Source organism: Microtus ochrogaster, linkage group LG4 (genome assembly GCF_000317375.1).
Source record: "Microtus ochrogaster isolate Prairie Vole_2 linkage group LG4, MicOch1.0, whole genome shotgun sequence".
Lineage (NCBI taxonomy): Eukaryota > Metazoa > Chordata > Mammalia > Rodentia > Cricetidae > Microtus > Microtus ochrogaster.
In genome coordinates this window covers 49,111,917-49,132,198 of record NC_022030.1, presented here as the reverse complement: position 1 = coordinate 49,132,198, position 20,282 = coordinate 49,111,917, and the positions used below count along the sequence as shown (strand labels likewise).

Sequence of the window (20,282 nt, the reverse complement as noted above, 5' to 3'; positions counted from 1 at the left end):
GTGGGAGGCTGGGAGGAGGCAGAAACTTGTTTTTTTTTTTTCTTTTCTCAATAAAAAAAAGTTGCACAAAGAAAAAAAAAGAGGCAACCAAGAATCAGTGATACAGGGGGATTCTTGTACGGTCAATTTCACACATCCATTTGGCTGGGCCACGATGCCAATATATTCGGCCACCCGTTATTCTGGATCTTGTTCTGGAAGGGTGTTTGTGAATGAGATTTCCATTGAAATCAATACATTTTGAGTAAGACAGATTGCTCTCCTAATGAGTGAGCCTTGTCAATCAGGAGAAGACCTGCTTGGAATGAAAGGTTGATGTCCCCAAGCCAGAGAGAATCCCAATAGCAGAGGATCTTCAGACTTCATTCACCCCCATTCTGCACCAGACAGTCTTAGCACTCAACCGCAATTATTTCTGTGGCCTCCGGATTTCAGGCTCCTGCCACCAGATTTAGGACTTGCTAAGATTTCACAGTGGTATAAACTATGACTATGTCATTCTATTGGCTTCACATGGTTGGAAGATTCTAATAAGTCTCTTTCCATTCATTGGGAAGGTCCATGCCATCCAGCTTGGTTCTGAGCAGACTCAAGCGCCCCATGCTGCCTTCCTGAAAGAATCCCTATAAGATAATCAAGGGGAACTCAGTCATAACAGTGTTTATCTTATAAGAATGATGACCTGAGTTTGATCACCAGAATCCACATTTAAAAAAATAAAATAAAACAGGTGTTGTGGCCAGCACTTATAATGCTAGTATTCAGGGAGAAATAGACAGCTCTCTGGGGATCAGAACCGCACAGCCCTGCACACTTGGTGACATCTGGGCCAGAGAAGACACTGTCTCAAGAAACAAAGTGGACAGCACAGGAGGAATGTTACTGAGCTTGACTTCTGGCATCCACAAGTGCAAGCATACACATGCATGTATGTATACACACACACACACACACACACACAGAGAGAGAGAGAGAGAGAGAGAGAGAGAGAGAGAGAGAGAGAGAGAGAGAAAGAATATCAAGGGGACAATCATCAAAGGTGACCACTGTTAGCAGGATAACTTTAGTAATAAAATTCAACAAGAGAAATTGGTAGCCAATAGTCAAATTCCTTCCAACAGACACAGGACCAACACAAAGCGCCCTTGCTTCTGTAAGAGCAAACACATAAAAGTTTCTTCTAGGGATGGTGGGGTATCCAAGAAGAGCAACCACGGCCACCTGTCAACCTGGAACTAAGAAATATCCCCCCACCAGAACACATCTGACAGGAAAGAGAAATGAGCTCTACCACTCGGTGAGAATAGTGCAGAAATAACAGAATTGTTCTGTCTTGATGGATGATCTAATAAAATTATATAAAATGAAACAATAAAACAAAATCACCAAATACAGTTCTATTTTTCTCATGCTATAAAGTAGATTCTTGCACGGAGTGGAAGGCTAGACTGTGTAACTTTTGACTGTAGGGAACAATAAAAAGAAACACAATGACAATGGTCCTTTGTCGCTGCAACTACTTAAGTCACTGTATCTGCCCAGACAAGGGCCACAAAAAGATACAGAACTCAAACAAATGAAAAAAGATAGCTACCTTTCCATTCCACCTCCTCCCCCACCCCACCCCCACCCCCATTCTTGTCATAGCTAGTAGCCTTGTTTGCAGGAGACAGTTCCTTCCTGGATAAGAACACACCACGTGGTGTTAGGTCTCCAACAGACATGGTGATCATTGGCTCAGGGGCTGGGGACACAGTTCAGTCTGTAAAGTGCCTGCACACATTGCATGTGGACCCATGTTCAGTTCCAAGAACCTGTATAAAACGTCAGGTTCAATGACGCATACTTGTGGTTCCAGCACTATGGAGACAAGATCCTTTGGGCTCATTGCCTAACCAACTAGTTTCATTGGTAAGCCTCAAGCCCAGCAAGAGATCCTGACTCAAAAATTAAAATGTAGATGACTGAGGCAGATACCTAAGGTTGGCCTCTGACCACCCATGCACAAACAAATATGCAAGTGCGTATCCCACAGGTATACACGAACATGTACACATGCACAGATACAATGAAGGCATACACACTCACAGATACATATGAACGAGCCCACATGTGCAGAAACACATGAGTGTGCACTCACACGCAGACACACATGCACACTGACTCCGATAAGCTGACTGATCACAACATTCTGAAGGCAAATGCAAAGCCAATAGCAGTGAGACTCCACAGTTGACCGAGTGCAGGGAGATGGCAGGGCTGGAGGAGGAGATAGCTGCACAGCATTAGAAGCTCTTCAGAGAAGCCCAGGTCCCCAGTGAAGATGTGCTCACTCTGAAATGACCTGCCAAGATGACTGTGGGCTCCCCCACCACAGCTTTTGAGTCTTTTTATTCTGTGTTTGGCAAGCTTTTCAAAGCTATCTGCCAGGTGCTAAACACCTCTCCAGCCTCTCCAATGAATCTGAATGCAAGCAGTGTCTCCTGGGTAGAGCCGCCTCCTAGGAGTGCTACATTTTCAGTGCATGCCCACAACATGTGGTCGCAACATGATGCCTGCCTTCTACTGAAACATTTCCCGAAGGGCCAGCCATTGGAAAACTAAGAGGAAAATGAGGCCTCCCGTTTCATCAGCCACTGGCCCATCTCTTCCATTTCTGGGCATACGCACAAAGGACCCCATATTCTGCCACAGAGATACTCGCTCAGTCATGTCCATTCTGCTCTATTCACAGTAGTCAGGAAATGGAGTTAGCCTAGATGCCCATCAACAGATGGATGGATAATAAAAATGTGATAAACACACACATGACAGAAACACTCAATTGTAAAGAAAAATGAAAACTTCCGAAATGAATGGAACTGGAAGATAATATGTTAAGTGGGGTAGCGTAGGCTCAGAAAAACAAAATCTGCATGCTCCCTCTCACACGTGGATCCCAGCTTCTGTTATAGTTTATGGAGCAGTGAGTGCGGTCAGAGGCCAGGAAACCAGAAAGGGGCCTGTGAGAGGGAGAGAGAGAAAGAAATGGGGTGGGTAATGAAGCACATGCGACATGGAAATGAAAGAATGTTGGGGGTGAAGGGGTGCAAGCAGGGAGTGCGGAGACGGGAGAGAGGGTTGGCAGATCAGCCACAAAGGAAGTATATAGGAGAAAGTCATAAGGAAATCTGTCACTTTGTCAGTTAGTTTGAAAAAAAAAAAAGATAAAACACATATTTAAAAAACTTGCAAAGTGGCAGTGGTCATTCGAGACAGTTCTCTTTGCTGATGCTGCCTTTGTCAGAACTAATGGGGCCTCAGAACAATTCAGTGGGGACGGTAAGGGTGGGGGCTGTGCACATCTTCCCCACAGGCTCCTGGGAAGCCATGACACTTTCCATCACTTCTCACTCCTCCTCTCTTCTGGGACGACTTCACTGAGCAGGTTCTGCATTGCTTCCTCATCTCCTCTAAGCTGTCAGCCCAGCGCTCACCGTCATGAGGGAACACTCAGTGTCTTCTAGATTTGCCCCCATAAAAGGCACTGATAAAAAGGTTGGTCTTTGGAAGGGAAGCAGGCTGTCCTGAAGGGGCAGACATGGAAGAACCTCTTGGCTTTGTAGGTGTTGCTTGGCCATGCCTTCCCTCCTGCTTCTCCACATTCTCTCTCTTCCTCCTCATAGAAGGGATACAGCACTGGCTCAGTTTCTCCTTACATCTGTCTCCTCAGATTCACCAGAAATGAGCATTCCCACTTTGACCTGAGTTCCTTACCACACTCTGCCTCTTTCAGGGAACATCTCACAAGAGAGTGGCCTATTTAAGCAATTGCAATATCAAGTCTAAAACAGTAAAATTGCACGTTTTCCATGTGACAATTACCATTCCAAAGCCTCTTCCTTTTGTTAATGAGTCCCATACCCTTCACTCATCAAAGTTCACACCTCTGTTATAAAATATACTTACATTAGCCAAGAAAATTTACCTACTTATCCCCTAAAAGCAGCCTTAAACAAGTCACAGCCTTGTGGTATTTAGAGAACCTGTGTTTGTTTAACTATTACTCTGGTGGAAATATGCATATAAATGAAGAGAAAAAATAAACAAGAATATGGGAGAGACAGAAGTAAGAAGCAGTGGGAGGAACGGGTACCCCCAGCAGAACAGGTACCCAGATTAATAACATTGTCACCCCTTCTGGGAGCTTCAGTTGGTGCCTAGAGCCCATCTTCCAAAAAGGCTTGAAGGGAGCCTGAGACTCAGGGATAATGGTCCCAGTGAATATAATGGCCCTTTGCTGGCCTGATAGCTGACTCCTGCCCATACTGGAAGGAAGAAGGCAGGAGAGAAAACTATCTGCAGCCCTTGCCCCACTCCCAAGAGACCTAGTGCCATGGGACCACAGCTACCAGAGAAAATGGGAACGGGACACGGGTCCTCCATGGTGTTTATGATGCCGCACCTCAAAGGTGAAATCTACTAGGTCATCCTCTTCTCCACACCTTCTCTTGTTGTTCTCTTGTTGCGGGAGGTCCTTCTGCTCCTCCAGCCTATAGCTGCTGAGATACCAGCCCATTGGGGCGTGGTCTCTCTCCCTTTAAAAAAGCGGTTACTTCCCTTCTCGCTCTCTTCACTTCCTCTTCGTTTCCGGCGACTAGACTCCTTCCTGATTGCACAGAGGGCTGTTGTCTGGGACGGTTATCTGTAAGTTTTTTTCCCCTTTAAATAAATATCACCCTATTAATCATAATTCCAAACTGGTGTGGCATTGTTTGCAACTTACGCCTTCATTCTCTCACTTTCATAACTACCTTGAGGAGGGGGACGGCCACGGTTTTAAAATCTGGGAAATAAATGAGTGTGATGACTTTTGCTTTCTTCTGTTTTTCTTGATTCTGCTACCAGAAGTAACCTCAACTTTGTGCTTATTCAAGAAGGTCTATCAATGCATAGAACTTACCCCAGTGACTTTAAAAATCATATGGAAAAGCATCTATCTATATGTTGCCTACTCATATATACAAATACATATTTGTTTAGTAATAGTAATATGTAGAAGCTACCACATGTCCCTTACCTCCGATGGCTTCGTGGCACATTTTCCTCTTCCTGAACACTCTAAGTCATTCGAGTGACTGCCCCCAGGCACACAGGTGCTGGCCTTCACCACCAGAGTTAAACGCAAGGCCACGATGGACTTAGCGACAGAATCATTCACAAAACCTAAAAGGAAACAGGATAACAAGAAATGTAAAGCAAGTTCTTCCAACACACTTTCAACACGACTAGAATTTTGCCTAGGCTGAACTTAGTCTGAAAGTCAGATAAGCATAGTAACGTGGAGGGGTAAACTAAGGCACACAGCTTCTGTCCATTCAGACCTTGGGTCCCTAAGATGCACCAGTCTCTCCAAGCTTCATAGGAATTTATCAAAGACAAAGAAGGGCGTATCAGGCACACCATGTTCCTCCCCTGCCCTTGTCCTGTGAGAGACACTTCCCTTGCCGGTCCTATCTCTGTGTTTCATTTTAGGATTCAGATTCTGAGTTTGCACCCTGCTCTTCACCCACAGAGAAAATGCGTGTGTTACTCATTGCTTCCTTCTCCTGAGTACTCTGAACAGTCAAGAGTTCTACGAGGCTTTCTTCCAAAGACTACTTTTCAGTCAAAAGTAATGGTTCCTTAAGCAGTGTTGAAACTAGTAGGTTCAGCCAGGCCTTGAAGTACAGGCCTGTAATCCCAGCTACCCATGAGGCTGTGGTGGGGAAATGACAAGCTCAAGGCTGGCCTCAGCAATTTAGTAAGACTGTCTCAAAAACATAGAAATCTCAGTGGTAGAAGAATTGCCTCGCACGCATAGGATAGGTCCAGTTCTCAAAAATGACAAGCTCAAGGCTGGCCTCAGAATTTAGTAAGACTGTCTCAAAAAACATAGAAATCTCAGTGGTAGAAGAATTGCCTCGCATGCATAGGATAGGTCCAGTTCTCAAAAATGAAGAAAGAAGCTTCAAAATCTTGCAGAACATTCCCCAAACTGCATATTTCCAGAACCAAACATACATGACAAAGAATCTGTGATTTGGAGTAGAATCCTGGCAGATATGTTTTTGAAAAGGATTCCTGGGAGCTGGAGCTGGCTCGGTGGCTAAAAGTGATTGCTGCTCTTGAGTTCAGTTCTCGGCACCCATATTGCACAGCTCACACTTGCCTATAATTCCAGGGCTATGGGAATCTGAGGCCCTCTCTGGACCCATGGGCACCGGCACTCACATACGTACACATAGTGGTATTTTGCTTGTAACCTAGTAAATAAAGCTTGCCTGAGAGATCAGAGAAGCAGTGCAGTTAGTCATTAGATGCTTTTACCGAAGCATCAGACTGAGGAGGTGATACTGTCTCTGTGAACCCTCGGACTGTGCTCAGACTGCCTCCTCAGACTGCATCCTCAGACTGCTTCCTCAGACTGCATCCTCAGACTGCATCCTCAGACTGCTTCCTCAGACTGCATCCTCAGACTGCATCCTCAGACTTCATCCTCAGACTGCATCCTCAGACTACATCCTCAGACTGCATCCTCAGACTCACTGCATCCTCAGATTCACTGCATCCTCAGACTCACTGCATCCTCAGACTGCATCCTCAGACTGCCTCGGAGCTCCTGTCTCCTCCCACCCTTAAATTCCACTCTCTGCCCAGCCATATCCCTTCCTGTCTCCATCTCCCTGGTGCTGGGATTAAAGGTGTGAGCCGCCACCACCTCACTTTGTTTCTCTTTGAGACTGGATCGGTCTAGTGTAGCCCTTGAACTCACAGAGATCCATCTGCCTCTGTCTCCCGAGTGCTAGGATTAAAAGTGTGTGCCACCATTGCCTGTCTTCTATGGCTAACTAGTGGCTTAGCTCTGCACTCTGATCTTCAGGCAAACTTTATTTGTTAGGTTGCAAATAAAATTTCACTATATGCACATCCTCACACACAGACACCTTCATAAATGCATAATTAAAAAAGGCAAAGATTCCCCGGCATAATTCAGGCATGTGCTTCCAGTTAAAAATCTGGTAGAAAAACTAATAAATCACATCATAATGTCATTGAAATGACAATCATTTGGAATGGGAGGCATTCGTGCAAGCCTCCTGGATTGCATTTTATTCATGTGGTTTTGGAATCTAAGCAACTTGTCTTTACTCCCCTGCTCACTGTGTATGTCTGAAATTCTTAGTGCAACTCAGAAAGGAAGAACTTTGTGTTGTCTGTATATGCTTAACAAAACCATGAGTATTGGGACCTTAAAGCCCTACTAAACTATTAATGAAGTTGTACCTGTCCCAGTTAGAAGCATTTCTTTAAATAAAACTTTGTAATGTGGAGGCTGGGTGGGGGAATGGTTATGTCACTAAAGTGCTAGCTAGGACGGACCTAAGTTCACAACACTAAATTTTAAGGAGAGGCAGGGGGTGGGGCAAGCCAGGTATGGGGACTCTGCTTGCAGCCCCCACATTGGAGAGAGATATGGGATGATTCGTGGGTCTTGCTGGCCCACCAGTCTAGCCATGGCAGAATCCCAGAGTCAGCGAAAGATTGTTTCAGAAAAGAAGAGCAATTGGGATTAGCGGCACGGGGTTGAGAGCTTGATTCTCAGCACCCACATGGAGGCTCTGTGTCTAGTCTCAGAGGATCCAGGTCCTCTTCGGGCCTCTGCATTCACATGTTAAACAAACATATTTGCAGGCAAAACGTCTATACACACAAAATAAAATGAAAAAAATAAGAGCAATTGGGAAGGATACCCCATGTCAACCTCCAGACTCCACACGTACATATGTGCACATACATACACATGCATGAACACACACACACATAGTGTTCTCAAATTCATTTACATCATCATAGTACCTATTGCTACCCAGTCACGTTCTCCAGTCCCTTAAACTGAGTCACTGAAACGAAGAGCTTATGTGCACGACCCTGTGTGCATGCACTGAGAACAGTAGCTAGTTACTCTCACCAGGTCAGAGTGCAATCTCACTAAGTTTTTGCACCCCCCTTTGGTGATGTCTATGGGACGTGCCTGGAATACCCCAGAGTGAAAGCAGTTAGTCCTGTGCAATTTTTCCATCAAACAGCTGTTAAGTCTGGAGCATAGTCCCCCTGGCCTGGAAGTTGCATTAGTCTGGACTCCAAATCCCAGCATGCCAGGGGCATTAAATACCACAGGGTATTTAAGTGGGCTCCCCGAGGAGAAACACGTGGCTCTGGGTTTACATATGCTCCCTGCTTTCCTGTCTCCCCGCCATGCACTTGGCCACCCGAGAGTGTCGTAGTTAATAAAACGATGGGCATTTTAATTCAGTTTTATCTGATCTAATTGGATTTCTTTGCGCCAGAGCCACCCCTCTTAGGATTTTTTTTCTTAACAACAGCAACTAAGTCAGAGCAAAGGAGCACTTAGGAAATTCCATGTGTCCCTTCCAGGAAGAATCCAAAATGAAGTAGAATTTACTCCATGAAAGGAGGCTCTTTGGGGCCGTGATCATCTGAGAGCAGCTAGAAACCAGTATGATCCCTGTCACAGCATCCTGGCATGCTCAGAGGAAACGTGCAGTACATGGCGCCACTCTACCTTCCGTAAGATATGAAATCAGTGTATTAGGAAACGAAGTCCCCATTTCATTTAGGGGGGGAAAACCCTACATCAAACATCTCATGAGGCTGAGTGTTTAATTGGAACCTCCAAGGTTGTTGAATGTTGGAATTTTGTATCTTGAGTAGTCGCTAACCCAAAATAACTGTGTATTGCCCGCCTTTGTTTTTTTGACCTATTATCCTTGAGGCTTAAATTAGGTAAATCCTTTGGGGGTGTACAAATAGAGCCCTGGCTTCCACCAACCCAAAGGTCAAGAATGTCATGAGATAGCATCAGAGTCCAACAGCAAAGATTCCCCTTGCTTTGTGGGAACCTACCTACTTGCTGTTCCCATCAACATGTTTGAAAAGCCTCTTGATGTATGCTATCCTTCGTCCTGTTATTTTAAGAACTTCATGAAGCTGTTGGAACATTGGAACATGATATTTGGATTTGGGGGAACCTGATCTGTGTTCTCATGCCCTGCTTGCTCATATTCAACTCCAGAATAAACTCTCTTATCCCCTTTGAGATGAAAGCTGTGTTCTTACAATGATGATATGGAATGCAATTACTAATATACACCTATTGTGGTAGTCTGAAATAAAATGGCCCCCAAAGGGAGTGGCACTTGTTGGAGGAAGTAAGTCGCTATGGGGGTGGGCTTTGAGGTCTCTTTTACTCAAGTTTCTCTCCGTGTGACAGTCAGTTGACTTCCTGTTGCCTGCAAGATGTAGCACTCTCAGCTCCAGCACCATGTCTTCCTGCTCATTGCCATGCTCCCTTTCAAGATCATAATTGACTGAGCCTCTGAAACTGTTAAGTGAGTCACCCTCAATTAACTGCTTTCTTTATAAGAGCTGCTACAGTGATGGCATCTCTTCATGGCAGTAGCAAACCCTAACTAAGACAGGCACTTAGGAAGAATTGTCTCCACTCCAGCACTATGAGAGCCAGGGGCCAGACAAAAGCTGTCAATAGAGAAGAAGCTCTGGAGCCTCTTTCAGTACCAGAATTTTCTGTGGTCTTTTCAAACACTCAGGAACTTGTGGCACACAAGAGGCTAAGAAGGTGTTCTAATTGGGAGAGGGAGGAGGATGAGTGGGGGAGCAGGAGGGGAATGGGAGGAGGGGAGGAAGTATAAATTTTTGAATGGAAAAAATAAAAAAGGTGTTCTAGTTGTAGCCTTACAGAAACTAAAAGCAAGAGAGAAAGATAGGAGATAATTATTAATGCAAAGAGAGACAAGAGGAAGTAGGGTAAGGAAAGGGTAAGATAAACTAAGTCTTTCATGTAGATTGGAAAAAGGGTTTGAGGGAAAAGAAGAAATAACATCTGATATAGACAGTTGTATCTGGTGAGTAAATGGGTCAAGATTTCTACTGTAAACATTAAGTCTGAAATGCCTTCCAGATTTAAATATATGAATATTCAGATTTTATTGTGCATAAAAAATATACAAAGAATAAACTTGAAAAATACACCTTATCAAGTTTCTATATTTTCTTTTTAAATTTTTACTTTTGAATAAAAGAACAATCTTTAATTGTGTTGCTTGAGAATTTCACATGTGAGACAATGTGTTTCATCAAATCCAACCCTCCCTCTATCCTCCTGTTCCTCCAGCATCCTCCCTCAAATGCACCTGTCATTTGCTCTTGTCTTATAATCACATACACGCACAATTAGAGTTCAGTTGGAGATGCCCATATGTATGTTGGTGTCAGGCTGACCACAAGGTCATGGAGACCAGGAGGCTTACTCCTGAAATGCTGATGAGACCCCAATGGGGCAGTCAAGCTGATGTGATGGCCAGACACAGGACATGGGTAGTTGGGAACATGAGGGCTTATGGAAAGCTTGGTGCCATCTAAACACAGACGACAGCAAATGTACGGGAACAGAGAAGCGTGCTACAGGGAGAGAAGAGAGGGGTGGGGACTCAGCACCAAGACCAGAGATTAGTGTCTGTCAGTAAACTGAGCTGTTTCCTTGGTTTTTGTTGGTTATTGGTTTGTTTTTGTTGTTGTTGTTTAGGCTTTTGTTTGTTTTGGTTGTTTTTGTTTGGTTTTGTTGTTGATGTTTTGATGTTTTTGAGACAGTCTCTCTATGTAATCCTGATTATCCTGGATTTTTCTGTGTAGACAAAATTGGCCCCAAACTCACAGATTCTCCTGCCTCTGCCTTCCAAGTGCTGGGACTAAAGGCACGTGCCACTACACCCAGCCTATAAATCGAATTGTGTATCAATACCAGGCCATAATTATACCAAAAAAAAAAAAAAAAAACAACTACAAAATGTTTTCAATTGCTGAATTGGTGCGAAAAGTTAAGATTTCTATTTCTTTTTTCTTCTTTTTATTTATTTTATTTTATTGGTAGAATGGTGGTTTGCATTTTGGTCTGCTAGTTACTTTGTGTGTTTGTGTGGGTGTTTGAGACAGGGTCTCTGGTGTTCCCAGGCTAGCTTTGAATACACAGAAATCCTCCTAAACTGCAGGTGTGAGCTGCCATGCCCCACATGAGATTTCTCACAAAGCATAGAGAACTACACTAGGTTAGGACTATGACTGTATCACAGAGAAAATTTTGGTCCAAGGTGGGAATGGGTCTTGAGCTCTCTGCAGAGTTCAACTTGTCATTTAGATACCGGAAAAGGAAAAAGGAGGCTCGTAGGAAAACAGATGTTGAGCAACTCAGTTCTGTCTGGAATGTGGTTGGATGATTTCCCTACTGAGGTCTAAAATGGTGAAAGCAACACTACAAAGGTTACCCAGGGATCTGTTAACACCCACAAGGAACTAGTTAGGACGACAAATAAAAGTTGGACTTCCCCTCCTCCTCCCCTCCCCCCATTTCTCCTCTCCTGCCTCCCCCATCTTCCCAAAACACTAATGCACACAGTGCTCTTGCTGCTGCCTAGGGGTGCTCATTAACACAGTAAGGAAGTGTTCTCCAATCATTACTGGGCCTCTTACAAAGCCCCCTTGGTGCAAATGAGAAGTGAAGGAGGGCCCAGCCATTATCCTTGGAATGCAGTGGTCAAGCATCAATTAAAGTGCAGGGAATGGCTGGCTTCAGGCCATTAACTGTTTATTCTACTGCCTTCTTCTCTAAGGCTAATGCTAAAGAGTCTTAAATGGACTTTGTAGTTAACACCTCATTGGGATTAATAGCAAAGGGGATTTGCACAACTCACTTTAGTCCTTTAGTTCAAGATCATTTTCCTCCCTCTTAAAGGGAAAGGGTACATGGAAAATAAAAATTCTTACCATAAATTCTTAAGCTTTAGGAGCTCAAAATAGATTGCACCAAGTTTGCCTATTAGTGCGTGGAGTCATTTGGCACAAACTTATAACCTATAAATACTGTTCTCAACTCAGGAAGTCCCAAAGCATGGATGTTTTCAAATAGCAGCTTCCTGCTGAGGACCTAGGGCTCTGGCATTAACTGGGACACTGGGAAAGTCAGCTCACAATGACCACATCTTGTTCCATTAGGCACAGAGTGTGTGTGTGTGTGTGTGTGTGTGTGTGTGTGTGTGTGTGTGTGTGTGTGGAATGGCCACACCTGTGCCAGGCTAGTGCAAAGCATAGTAAGTCAGGAAGGATTCTGCCTGCATCTGTGACCCAACACTTGGAGACAAGGTAACAAAACAAAAGAAATCAACTCTTTGATAGTGTCAGGCCAGGAGCAAAGAGCTTCCTTTTTGGGTGTGAGCTCCTGGCAAGATCAAGTTTGGGGCTAACACTCCTCGACAGCAGGAACCCAGCTCCTCTTCAGTCCTGTTTTATGAATAAAATCCAGATCACATGGTAAACTGGGAGGAGGTACTGGATCACTCCTTCTAAAACATCCTCCCAGTGCTAATATAGTTGTATTGAACCCAGTGAAGAACCTGGTGGCACACTATAGACTCAGGACCTCATTGCAATCTTTTTAATCTTCTCTGCACGAAGTTTTGAGTCAGTTTCTACCAAAAAGGTTAACGGTTGCTGCTCCTACTGATAATGTTTTGTTGCTGTGTGTTTTGTTTTGTGTGGGGGGCAACAGTTAGCCTCTGCTAAGTAGTCAAGGATGACTTTGAACTTCCAGTTCCTGCTGCCTTCACCTTCAGTGTGCTGGGATTATAGGCACACACCATCGCGTTCATTTTATTGGGTGCTAGGGAACCAACCCAGGGCTTCCTGCCTGCTGGGCAAACACTATATAACCAGCTGCACCCCATTCACACTTGTGAGTTTGATGCTTAGAGGAGGAAGGTGTGGGGGGACAGTTTGCCCATACAGAATATCTCATTGGGGGGACCCTAAGATCTAGCTTAGTGATTCCCAACCTTCCTAATACTGTGAGCCTTTAATAAAGTTCCTCATGTTGTGGTGACCCCCACCATAAAATTATTTTTGCTGATACTTCATAACTGTAATTTTGCTACTATTATGAACTGTAATGTAAATATCTGATATGTAGATCTCTGATTTGCACACCCTCCGAAAGGGTCGTTCAACCCCCAAAGGAGTCCTGACCCACAGGTTGAGAACCACTGAACTAGCAAATATGCTTCCCGAATTAGGGGACACAATGGTGTGTAAACATGCCGTCATGTCATCATGTGGAACTCGTTCTAAATCTAAATCACCAAATGGGTTACACCCAGCCAAATGACCATAGCAATTACATATCATCATTTTGCTTTAAGGAAGAAAATGGATAATGTGAAGATATTCTAAGAAAAAAATTCAACCAACTTGCTCTCACCTGAGCATAATTTTATTCTCAACATACGCTGCTGTCATATACAGCAATGTTATCACCACCTCCCTACTCAGGCAGCATCCTCTCTCCAACCTACAGAGAGCTCTGAAAATGCAACGTCCAAGAATAGGCTTTAAAAGTTAACAAAAGGTAGGAGTGGAGTGCTCATCCTCGGTCAGAGTGCCACAGCGACTTGGAGCTCGCCTACAAAGCTATATTTTTGCTCAATTTCTTTGCAGAAAAGTATCAATGCTAATAATACTCCTTTCCCCAAGGCTGGTATCCGGTAGCACTTTCTCTGAATTGAAAGATTTTTTCTTGTCCTGTTCTATCACGTTAGCCATCTGGTCTAGAGGAAATCACTGCTCAGTTACCTCCTCACATGAACAAAATACTAATTCCATCATACCCTCTCCATCTGTCTGTCATATACAAGGCAGGGTGGTTGTCAGAGTGGCTCACCTTCTATTGGACAAGGAAGAAAAGAAAGAATTTTAATACCTTTGGTGTCTAAGACTCCTTTCTGGAAGAGAAACAATCACTCTTTTCTAGATGGTTGTTTTGACAGGGGGTCATAATATGAAAAGATTTTTATGTAGCACCAATAGATAAGGACTTTATAAATGATCATTGTCATCATCACCATCATAATAACTGCCATCACCATTACCTCCATCATCACCAGCCCCATCAGTATCTCCACTATCATCAACAGCAATATAAACAAACAATATCTATATAAAACGAGGCCTTAGTATTTGGGTTTCTGGAAAAACCACCGCTGTCTGTTAATGTTGAAACAAGAGAAAGTGATCTCTTTGGGAAGCTTAAGGCAGCAGCCGAGCTGGTGTTTGATGAAGGCCATCTCTTGTTTCATCAGAGGCCATCTTCTCACAGTAGCCTCACAGGCAAGAAGAGGCAAGGGACTGCTGGGTGACCAGTGCTCCTTTGCATGCGCATTGATTGGATTTATGAGCACTACACCTTCACAGCCCGGTTACTTCCCAAAGCCCTTGCCTTGTGATGTCACATCACAGTAGGAACTTAAGTTTTAACATATGAATTTAAGGAGGCTAAAGAAGATCATGAATATAACCTAGTACAAGTCCTGAGGAGAAGACACCGGAAAAGTATGTCCCCCCCCCCTTAAAAACAGCAGTGAACAACAAGAAAGCCAGAGATATTCCCTTAACTCAGTCCATCAAGTCAAAGCTTTGAAATGAAATTTTAAAAATTATTTTTTACTCTTTAAAGTTCTTTCTATAATTTAAAAACAATGTGGTTGGTTGTTTTGGTTTGGTTTGGTTTTTTTGTTTTGTGTAGCCTTGGCTGTCCTGGAACTAGCCCTGTAGAACAAGTTGGCCTTGAACTCACAGGGATCCACCTGCCTCTGCTTCTTAAATTCTGGGATTAAAGGTATGAGCCACCATTGCCCAGCTAAAAATAACATTTAAATCAAAGCATAACTTATAACTTTCCTGCAAATTAAAATGGTCCATCCTAGAGAGAGACTAATCAAGACCCAGGAAGTAAATAACTCATAAGTCCCAGTAACTTCCTGAAACTTATGAGTCACAAAAGCTTATATAACCTATAACCTTGTATACAAGGTTATATAAGCAGAAATGAATAGTTGGGGAAAAGAGATTCTCTGACTGACAAAGCTCCCTACAAGGCGATAGGAATGAAGAGTCTTACAGGGATGTAGCCTTCAGAAGTCATCAGCTACTTTAAGGGTGGGTTTTTAATGATGCAGCTGCCTTTAAGATATCATCTATGCTCCTATAAGTATCCCTAATAAACTCACTACTTACCTAACCTAGAGTTGGGTGGAAAATTCCTTTTCAGTATTTATATGACTAAATGGAGAGCTACAACTTATAAACTCATAGGATAGCACAGGATTAACATTTTTATAAAGGACAACAAGCAACCTACATAAGAATGACAAACTAGTAAAGCATAATGTTATTAAAAAACATTCAAATCATAAAATTCTTATTTGAAAAAAATAATGAGATTTGTCAAATCTATCCATGCCCCTGTCTCCAGCATTAAATAATCTCCATTTAAGCATGTGAATGATTTCCTTTTCTCATTGTACATAAAAAACACATCAGAATTGAACATCTTTTAAAAATGACAGTCCTAAGAACTCATTAGGAGAACAAGGAAATTAATTTGTATTTTTCTTTGAAATTTTGTTGGCTCACACAGAATGTACAATTGAAACTCTCCGTGTATGTAATCTATTTTTTAATGTCGGTTTGATGACTTCCTTATAATCAGTCAGAATTATATATCATTTAATCTTTCATTTGTGCAATTTGAACTCATCAAATCCTAGTAAGTCCCTTGTTAAATCACTGTAGCGCTCATACACAACTGCCACCATGTCCAGTTAACGAATGGCTCTCCATTAATGGCATTACAGTGGATGCCAAAATAATTAATCACATCTCTGTGCAGATGGGAGGGAGATGATAAATGCACACTTAATTGGGATGAAGGTGACTTCTCAAGCGTGGTCAGGGAACTGGGTTCTCAGATGAGCTTCCTCAAAAGGCTGTTGATTGGCATGTTTGCTTTCCTGACCCTTGGGAGTAGCCTGAGCATGATCTTTCAATTTCCTTAGCTATATCCATAGCTCTCTGCTCTGCTTCAACTCAAAACCCAAGGTTTAAGTGGTCATCCACCAGGCTGTTGGGTAACTTAATAGTCCTATGAGAGCAGTTACCTGAATGTATGAGTATTTGGTAAGATTTCTAGCTGGGTTCTTGAATTCTGCTTGGCTTTATTTTTATACATAAATTTATTATGCTAAAATAAATGATCTGATGTGTTGCACTGACACACTCACGGTGCACCATAATTTGAAGGAAGAAAACAATGGGAAGGTTAGGAGGGTGAGTCTGACTCAGTGGGTGACTTCTGGTTCACATCAGCGTTATTTCTCATCATGGCAACTGCCCCACTCCTCACCTCAGGCCTCAGAAGACTCCCAGCAGCCTTCCCTATCTGCTCCACTTGCTAGGGCTCCAGAAAGGGCTCTGCCTGTCCTACTTCCACTTCAGTTGATGTGATAATACACCTGACAAAAGGTGACTGGTGGGAGAAAGGGGTTTCTTTCCGGTTATGCTTCCAATTACAGTCCATCACTGTGAGAAAGTCGAAGAAAGAACTTCAGCTAGCTAGTCAAATCACATCCACAGTTAAAAGCAGAGAGAAATTGATGCACATGTGCTGCTTGCTTGTACTCAACTCTATTTCTCTACTATCACACATGTCAGGCAGGAAACACACACACACACACACACACACACATATACCCCTTGCCTAGGGAATGGTGCTACCCACAGTGGACTGGGGTTTCCCTTATTAATTGCCTTAAATAAGACAATCTCCCACAGGCCAACCAGCATCAGCAACCTCTCTTTGAGCCTGTCTCCCCAGATGATTCTAGGTTGTGCCCTTGATAATTAAAGATTAACTGGTTTGATGGGATGATTGGTATTTGTGAATTACTGTTTTTAAAAAATTGTATTGGTACTGTTTCTTGTATATTGATATATTGAATATTGAATGTGAGTGTTCCTACCCTATTTTTGTATAAGAGTATGCTTATAACTTTGTCTATATTGTATTGATACATCTACCATATTACAATGTACATTTCTACCTCTGATATTATTTATATAATAACATTGTTTACATTTGATATGTAATAACATTGTTTACAGTTGAAGATCATTGTCTTCATATATTGCACAGTTGTTTATTCTCTTAGTCTTCAAGTTAGATAGGTATTGAGAATTATGTTTGTCATATTTATTTTTATGTTAATCAGGTTTTTTAGATACATAGAGATTATATTTAGTATAGATAGTATAATCTTCAGCCTCTTCGAAGAGCTGTAGAAAATGGCCTTTAATCTAACCTAGAATTCTGTGCCGAGACACAATCACTCCTGACAACACCACTCTACTCCCGAGAGAACGTTGAGCACCAAAGATACTCCACTGGGAGCTTGTCTTCTTGGCAGAAGCCCAGACCTCAACTACTGACAAAGATACAGAATATCCATAAGTGGATAAAACAGGATTGTCTTATCTTGCCAAGACAGGGTAGGATAGTTCTAAGAAAGTTCCTTGCCTTTAATAATGGTATGTCAGTTATGTTAGGCCTTAGCCAAAGTTGGTTGACTCAACATTACAAACAAGACTTTGGGAGATTGCCCAGGTAGTCAGTTGTCTCTGTCATTTGTTGCACATTTTGGATATCTCTCGTTTGTTAAGTAATATTAATTCCCTTCTCAGATCTTTGATGGAGTTAAAGATTAGATAATTGTTGTTACTCTCTACATTATTTAGACTCCTTGGAATAAAATGTTTAGTGTATTTATTGTTTGTTCCCATTGTATATAGTTGTATTTGGTTTGCCTCTATCTTATTAGACAAAAGGGGGAGATGTAGGGGTAGCTGATGGAGGAAGGTCATTGGTTAATTAAATAAAGAAACTGCTTGCCCTGATAGGTTAGAACATAGGTGGGTGGAGTAAACAGAACAGAATGCTGGGAGGAAGAGGAAGTGAGCTCAGACTCAACAGCTCTGCTCTCTGAGGCAGACACGATAGCTCTGCTCTCTGAGGCAGACGCACGCGATGAAGCAAGCTGCCAGGTCAGACATGCTGAATCTTTCCCGGTAAGACCGGTGCTACACAGTTTATTAGAGATGGGTTGATCGGGATATCAGAATTAGCCAGTAAGGGCTAGAGCTAATGGGCTAAGCAGTGTTTAAATGAATACAATTTGTGTGTTGTTATTTCGGGGCATAAGCTAGCAGGCGGCTGGGGTGCTGGGGACGCAGCCCCGCCGCTCCTATTACAACAGGTAGCCCCAGCCAATCACCTTGCTTGTTGGGCAGGGTCGCCTGGGGATATTTTTTACTAATAAATATTGCGGGCGTGCTCCCCACTGCCCCTTCTGCTTTCCTGTTCTTCGCTGAAACTTCTGGTTCTGTAAGTCTATTTCCCAATTAAAGCTATATATATTATTACAATCTCTGTCTGAGTTCATTTAAGTCGCTACAAGTACAACCTTGCTAAGAGAACGTACATTCCTGAGGGTAAGCGCTGAGGTTAAAATCCCTCTACCACTTCCAGTCCCTCTACCTGCTTCAGCGTATGGTTTAGGATGTGAGTTCTTACGTTCCTGCTCCTGCAACCATACTGACCGGCTCTTGTCATACTGTCCCTACCACTGGGAACTCTAACCCTCTGGAACCATAAACCAAAATAAAGGCTGGTTGTTTTTTTTTTTTTCCTATAAGTTGCCTTGGCCATCGTCATTTATCACTGTGACAGAAAACTAATACAAAGTTAAGGAACCCTGAGGAGGTGGAGCCCCAAGAGGGAAATTGGTCATTGGGCTCAGGGCTTAGGAGTTATAGTCACATCCTGCTTACTGGTCTAAAAAGGTCTGAGCAAGTAGCCTATGCTTCGACTACTGCAGCCACAGGCTGCTCCTGCCATGCCTTCCCTGCCATGACACTCTCAACCATCTGCCTTCCTCTCTCAAGTGACTGCGTATAAAGTATCCGGTCCCTGTGACCAGAAGAAAAGAGCTACTGCAGTGGGTATGGGGACAGCAAACCTGAGGATATGAGAGAAGAATGGAGCAGTAGAATGACCCAGGAACCTAGAGAAGGAAGCCAGGAGTGGTGTGAATAACCCAGTTCCCAGCTCCAGGGGAGGTGGTAACCAGTAACTGTCCACAGAGAAGCAAATTTCATGCTCATCCAGGAGACGGCTGAACCCAGAGCCCCAGGCCAGCCTGGGCAGAAAGCCTCACTGTACACTGGGCCTGCTGCAGACCGCAAACACCACACCAGCCCTGGTGGAGGGTGACAGAGGAGAAATGAGTTCTTCCCGCTTAGTTCTCCAAGTCCCGTCCTTTATTCCAATGGGGCTGTCACCTGGAAAGGGTTTCTCTCTGCTGTCCAGAGCAGGATTTGTGCATGCTCAGTCTTTTCTAAAGCCTTGGGGTGACTATCTGATTATCGCTCCTTTCTGTTAGAGCCAATGTAAGCACATTAGAAATTCTATTGCTCTCTCTTACAACCTTTACAGTCCCAATTCCCTGCTCGGCTTTGTTTGAACAGCCTGCCTTCTCTACTGTAATATCTAATAAGAGCCGTGCACAGTGTGTAAAGTGGAGGTCCGAAAGAAAGCAAGACAAAGCCAACCTTGGTTTATATTCTAAACGAAGAAAGCTCCCCAGGAAACATCAGGTGGCTCTCATTCCTCCCTAGATTCTATTTCCAATCCTAGCTGTGGCCCCGCCTCAGTAAGCCGCCTGCTTGCCACCAAAGGCAGAGATTCAGCTTCTGGCGTGGAATGCAAGCTTCAGAACCGGGCTTATTTGTACAAGATAGTCCTGTGTTAATAGTCCAGATACAATGCTTTTCAAAGTACAGCTATCTTAATAACAGAAAACAAATTTGTTAATTAGCTGATTGTTTTACATTCATGAATATTAGCTATTTGTACCATACACACACCCCAAAGCATCAGTGTCATTTCCAATTCTAATAAGCTTCTTTCAGAGCACTTGCCCTTTCACAGGTATCACTATGGACAACACACTCACTCAAGCATGCTACGAGCTATACTATTTTATAAATACTGCCTATAAAGACTTTTAAACTAAATATGTGCGTAGGTATACCTGTTTCCTTGATGCATGCAGGTCTTTATGTGGGTGGGCATGTATGTACAGGTGTATATATGTAGGTACACCTACAAGTGTGTATATATGTATATATGGATGGATGGATGATAGGTGGATGGACAATTAATAAATAGATGGCCAGATGGATGATGGAGGGATGGACGCATTGCATCTGTATAGCAGCAGAAAATC

General features: G+C 43.1%; 1 protein-coding gene across 1 annotated transcript in view; it reads right to left on the bottom strand.

The window, feature by feature from the left end:
- The window catches only part of Dner (delta/notch like EGF repeat containing), a 303,919-nt gene that overhangs the window by 142,823 nt on the left and 140,814 nt on the right, over positions 1–20,282 (bottom strand). Inside the window, exon 5 of the mRNA XM_005361514.3 lies at positions 5,060–5,205. Within this exon, the coding sequence (XP_005361571.1) occupies positions 5,060–5,205 (146 nt within the window). The remainder of the gene's footprint in view (positions 1–5,059; positions 5,206–20,282) is intronic.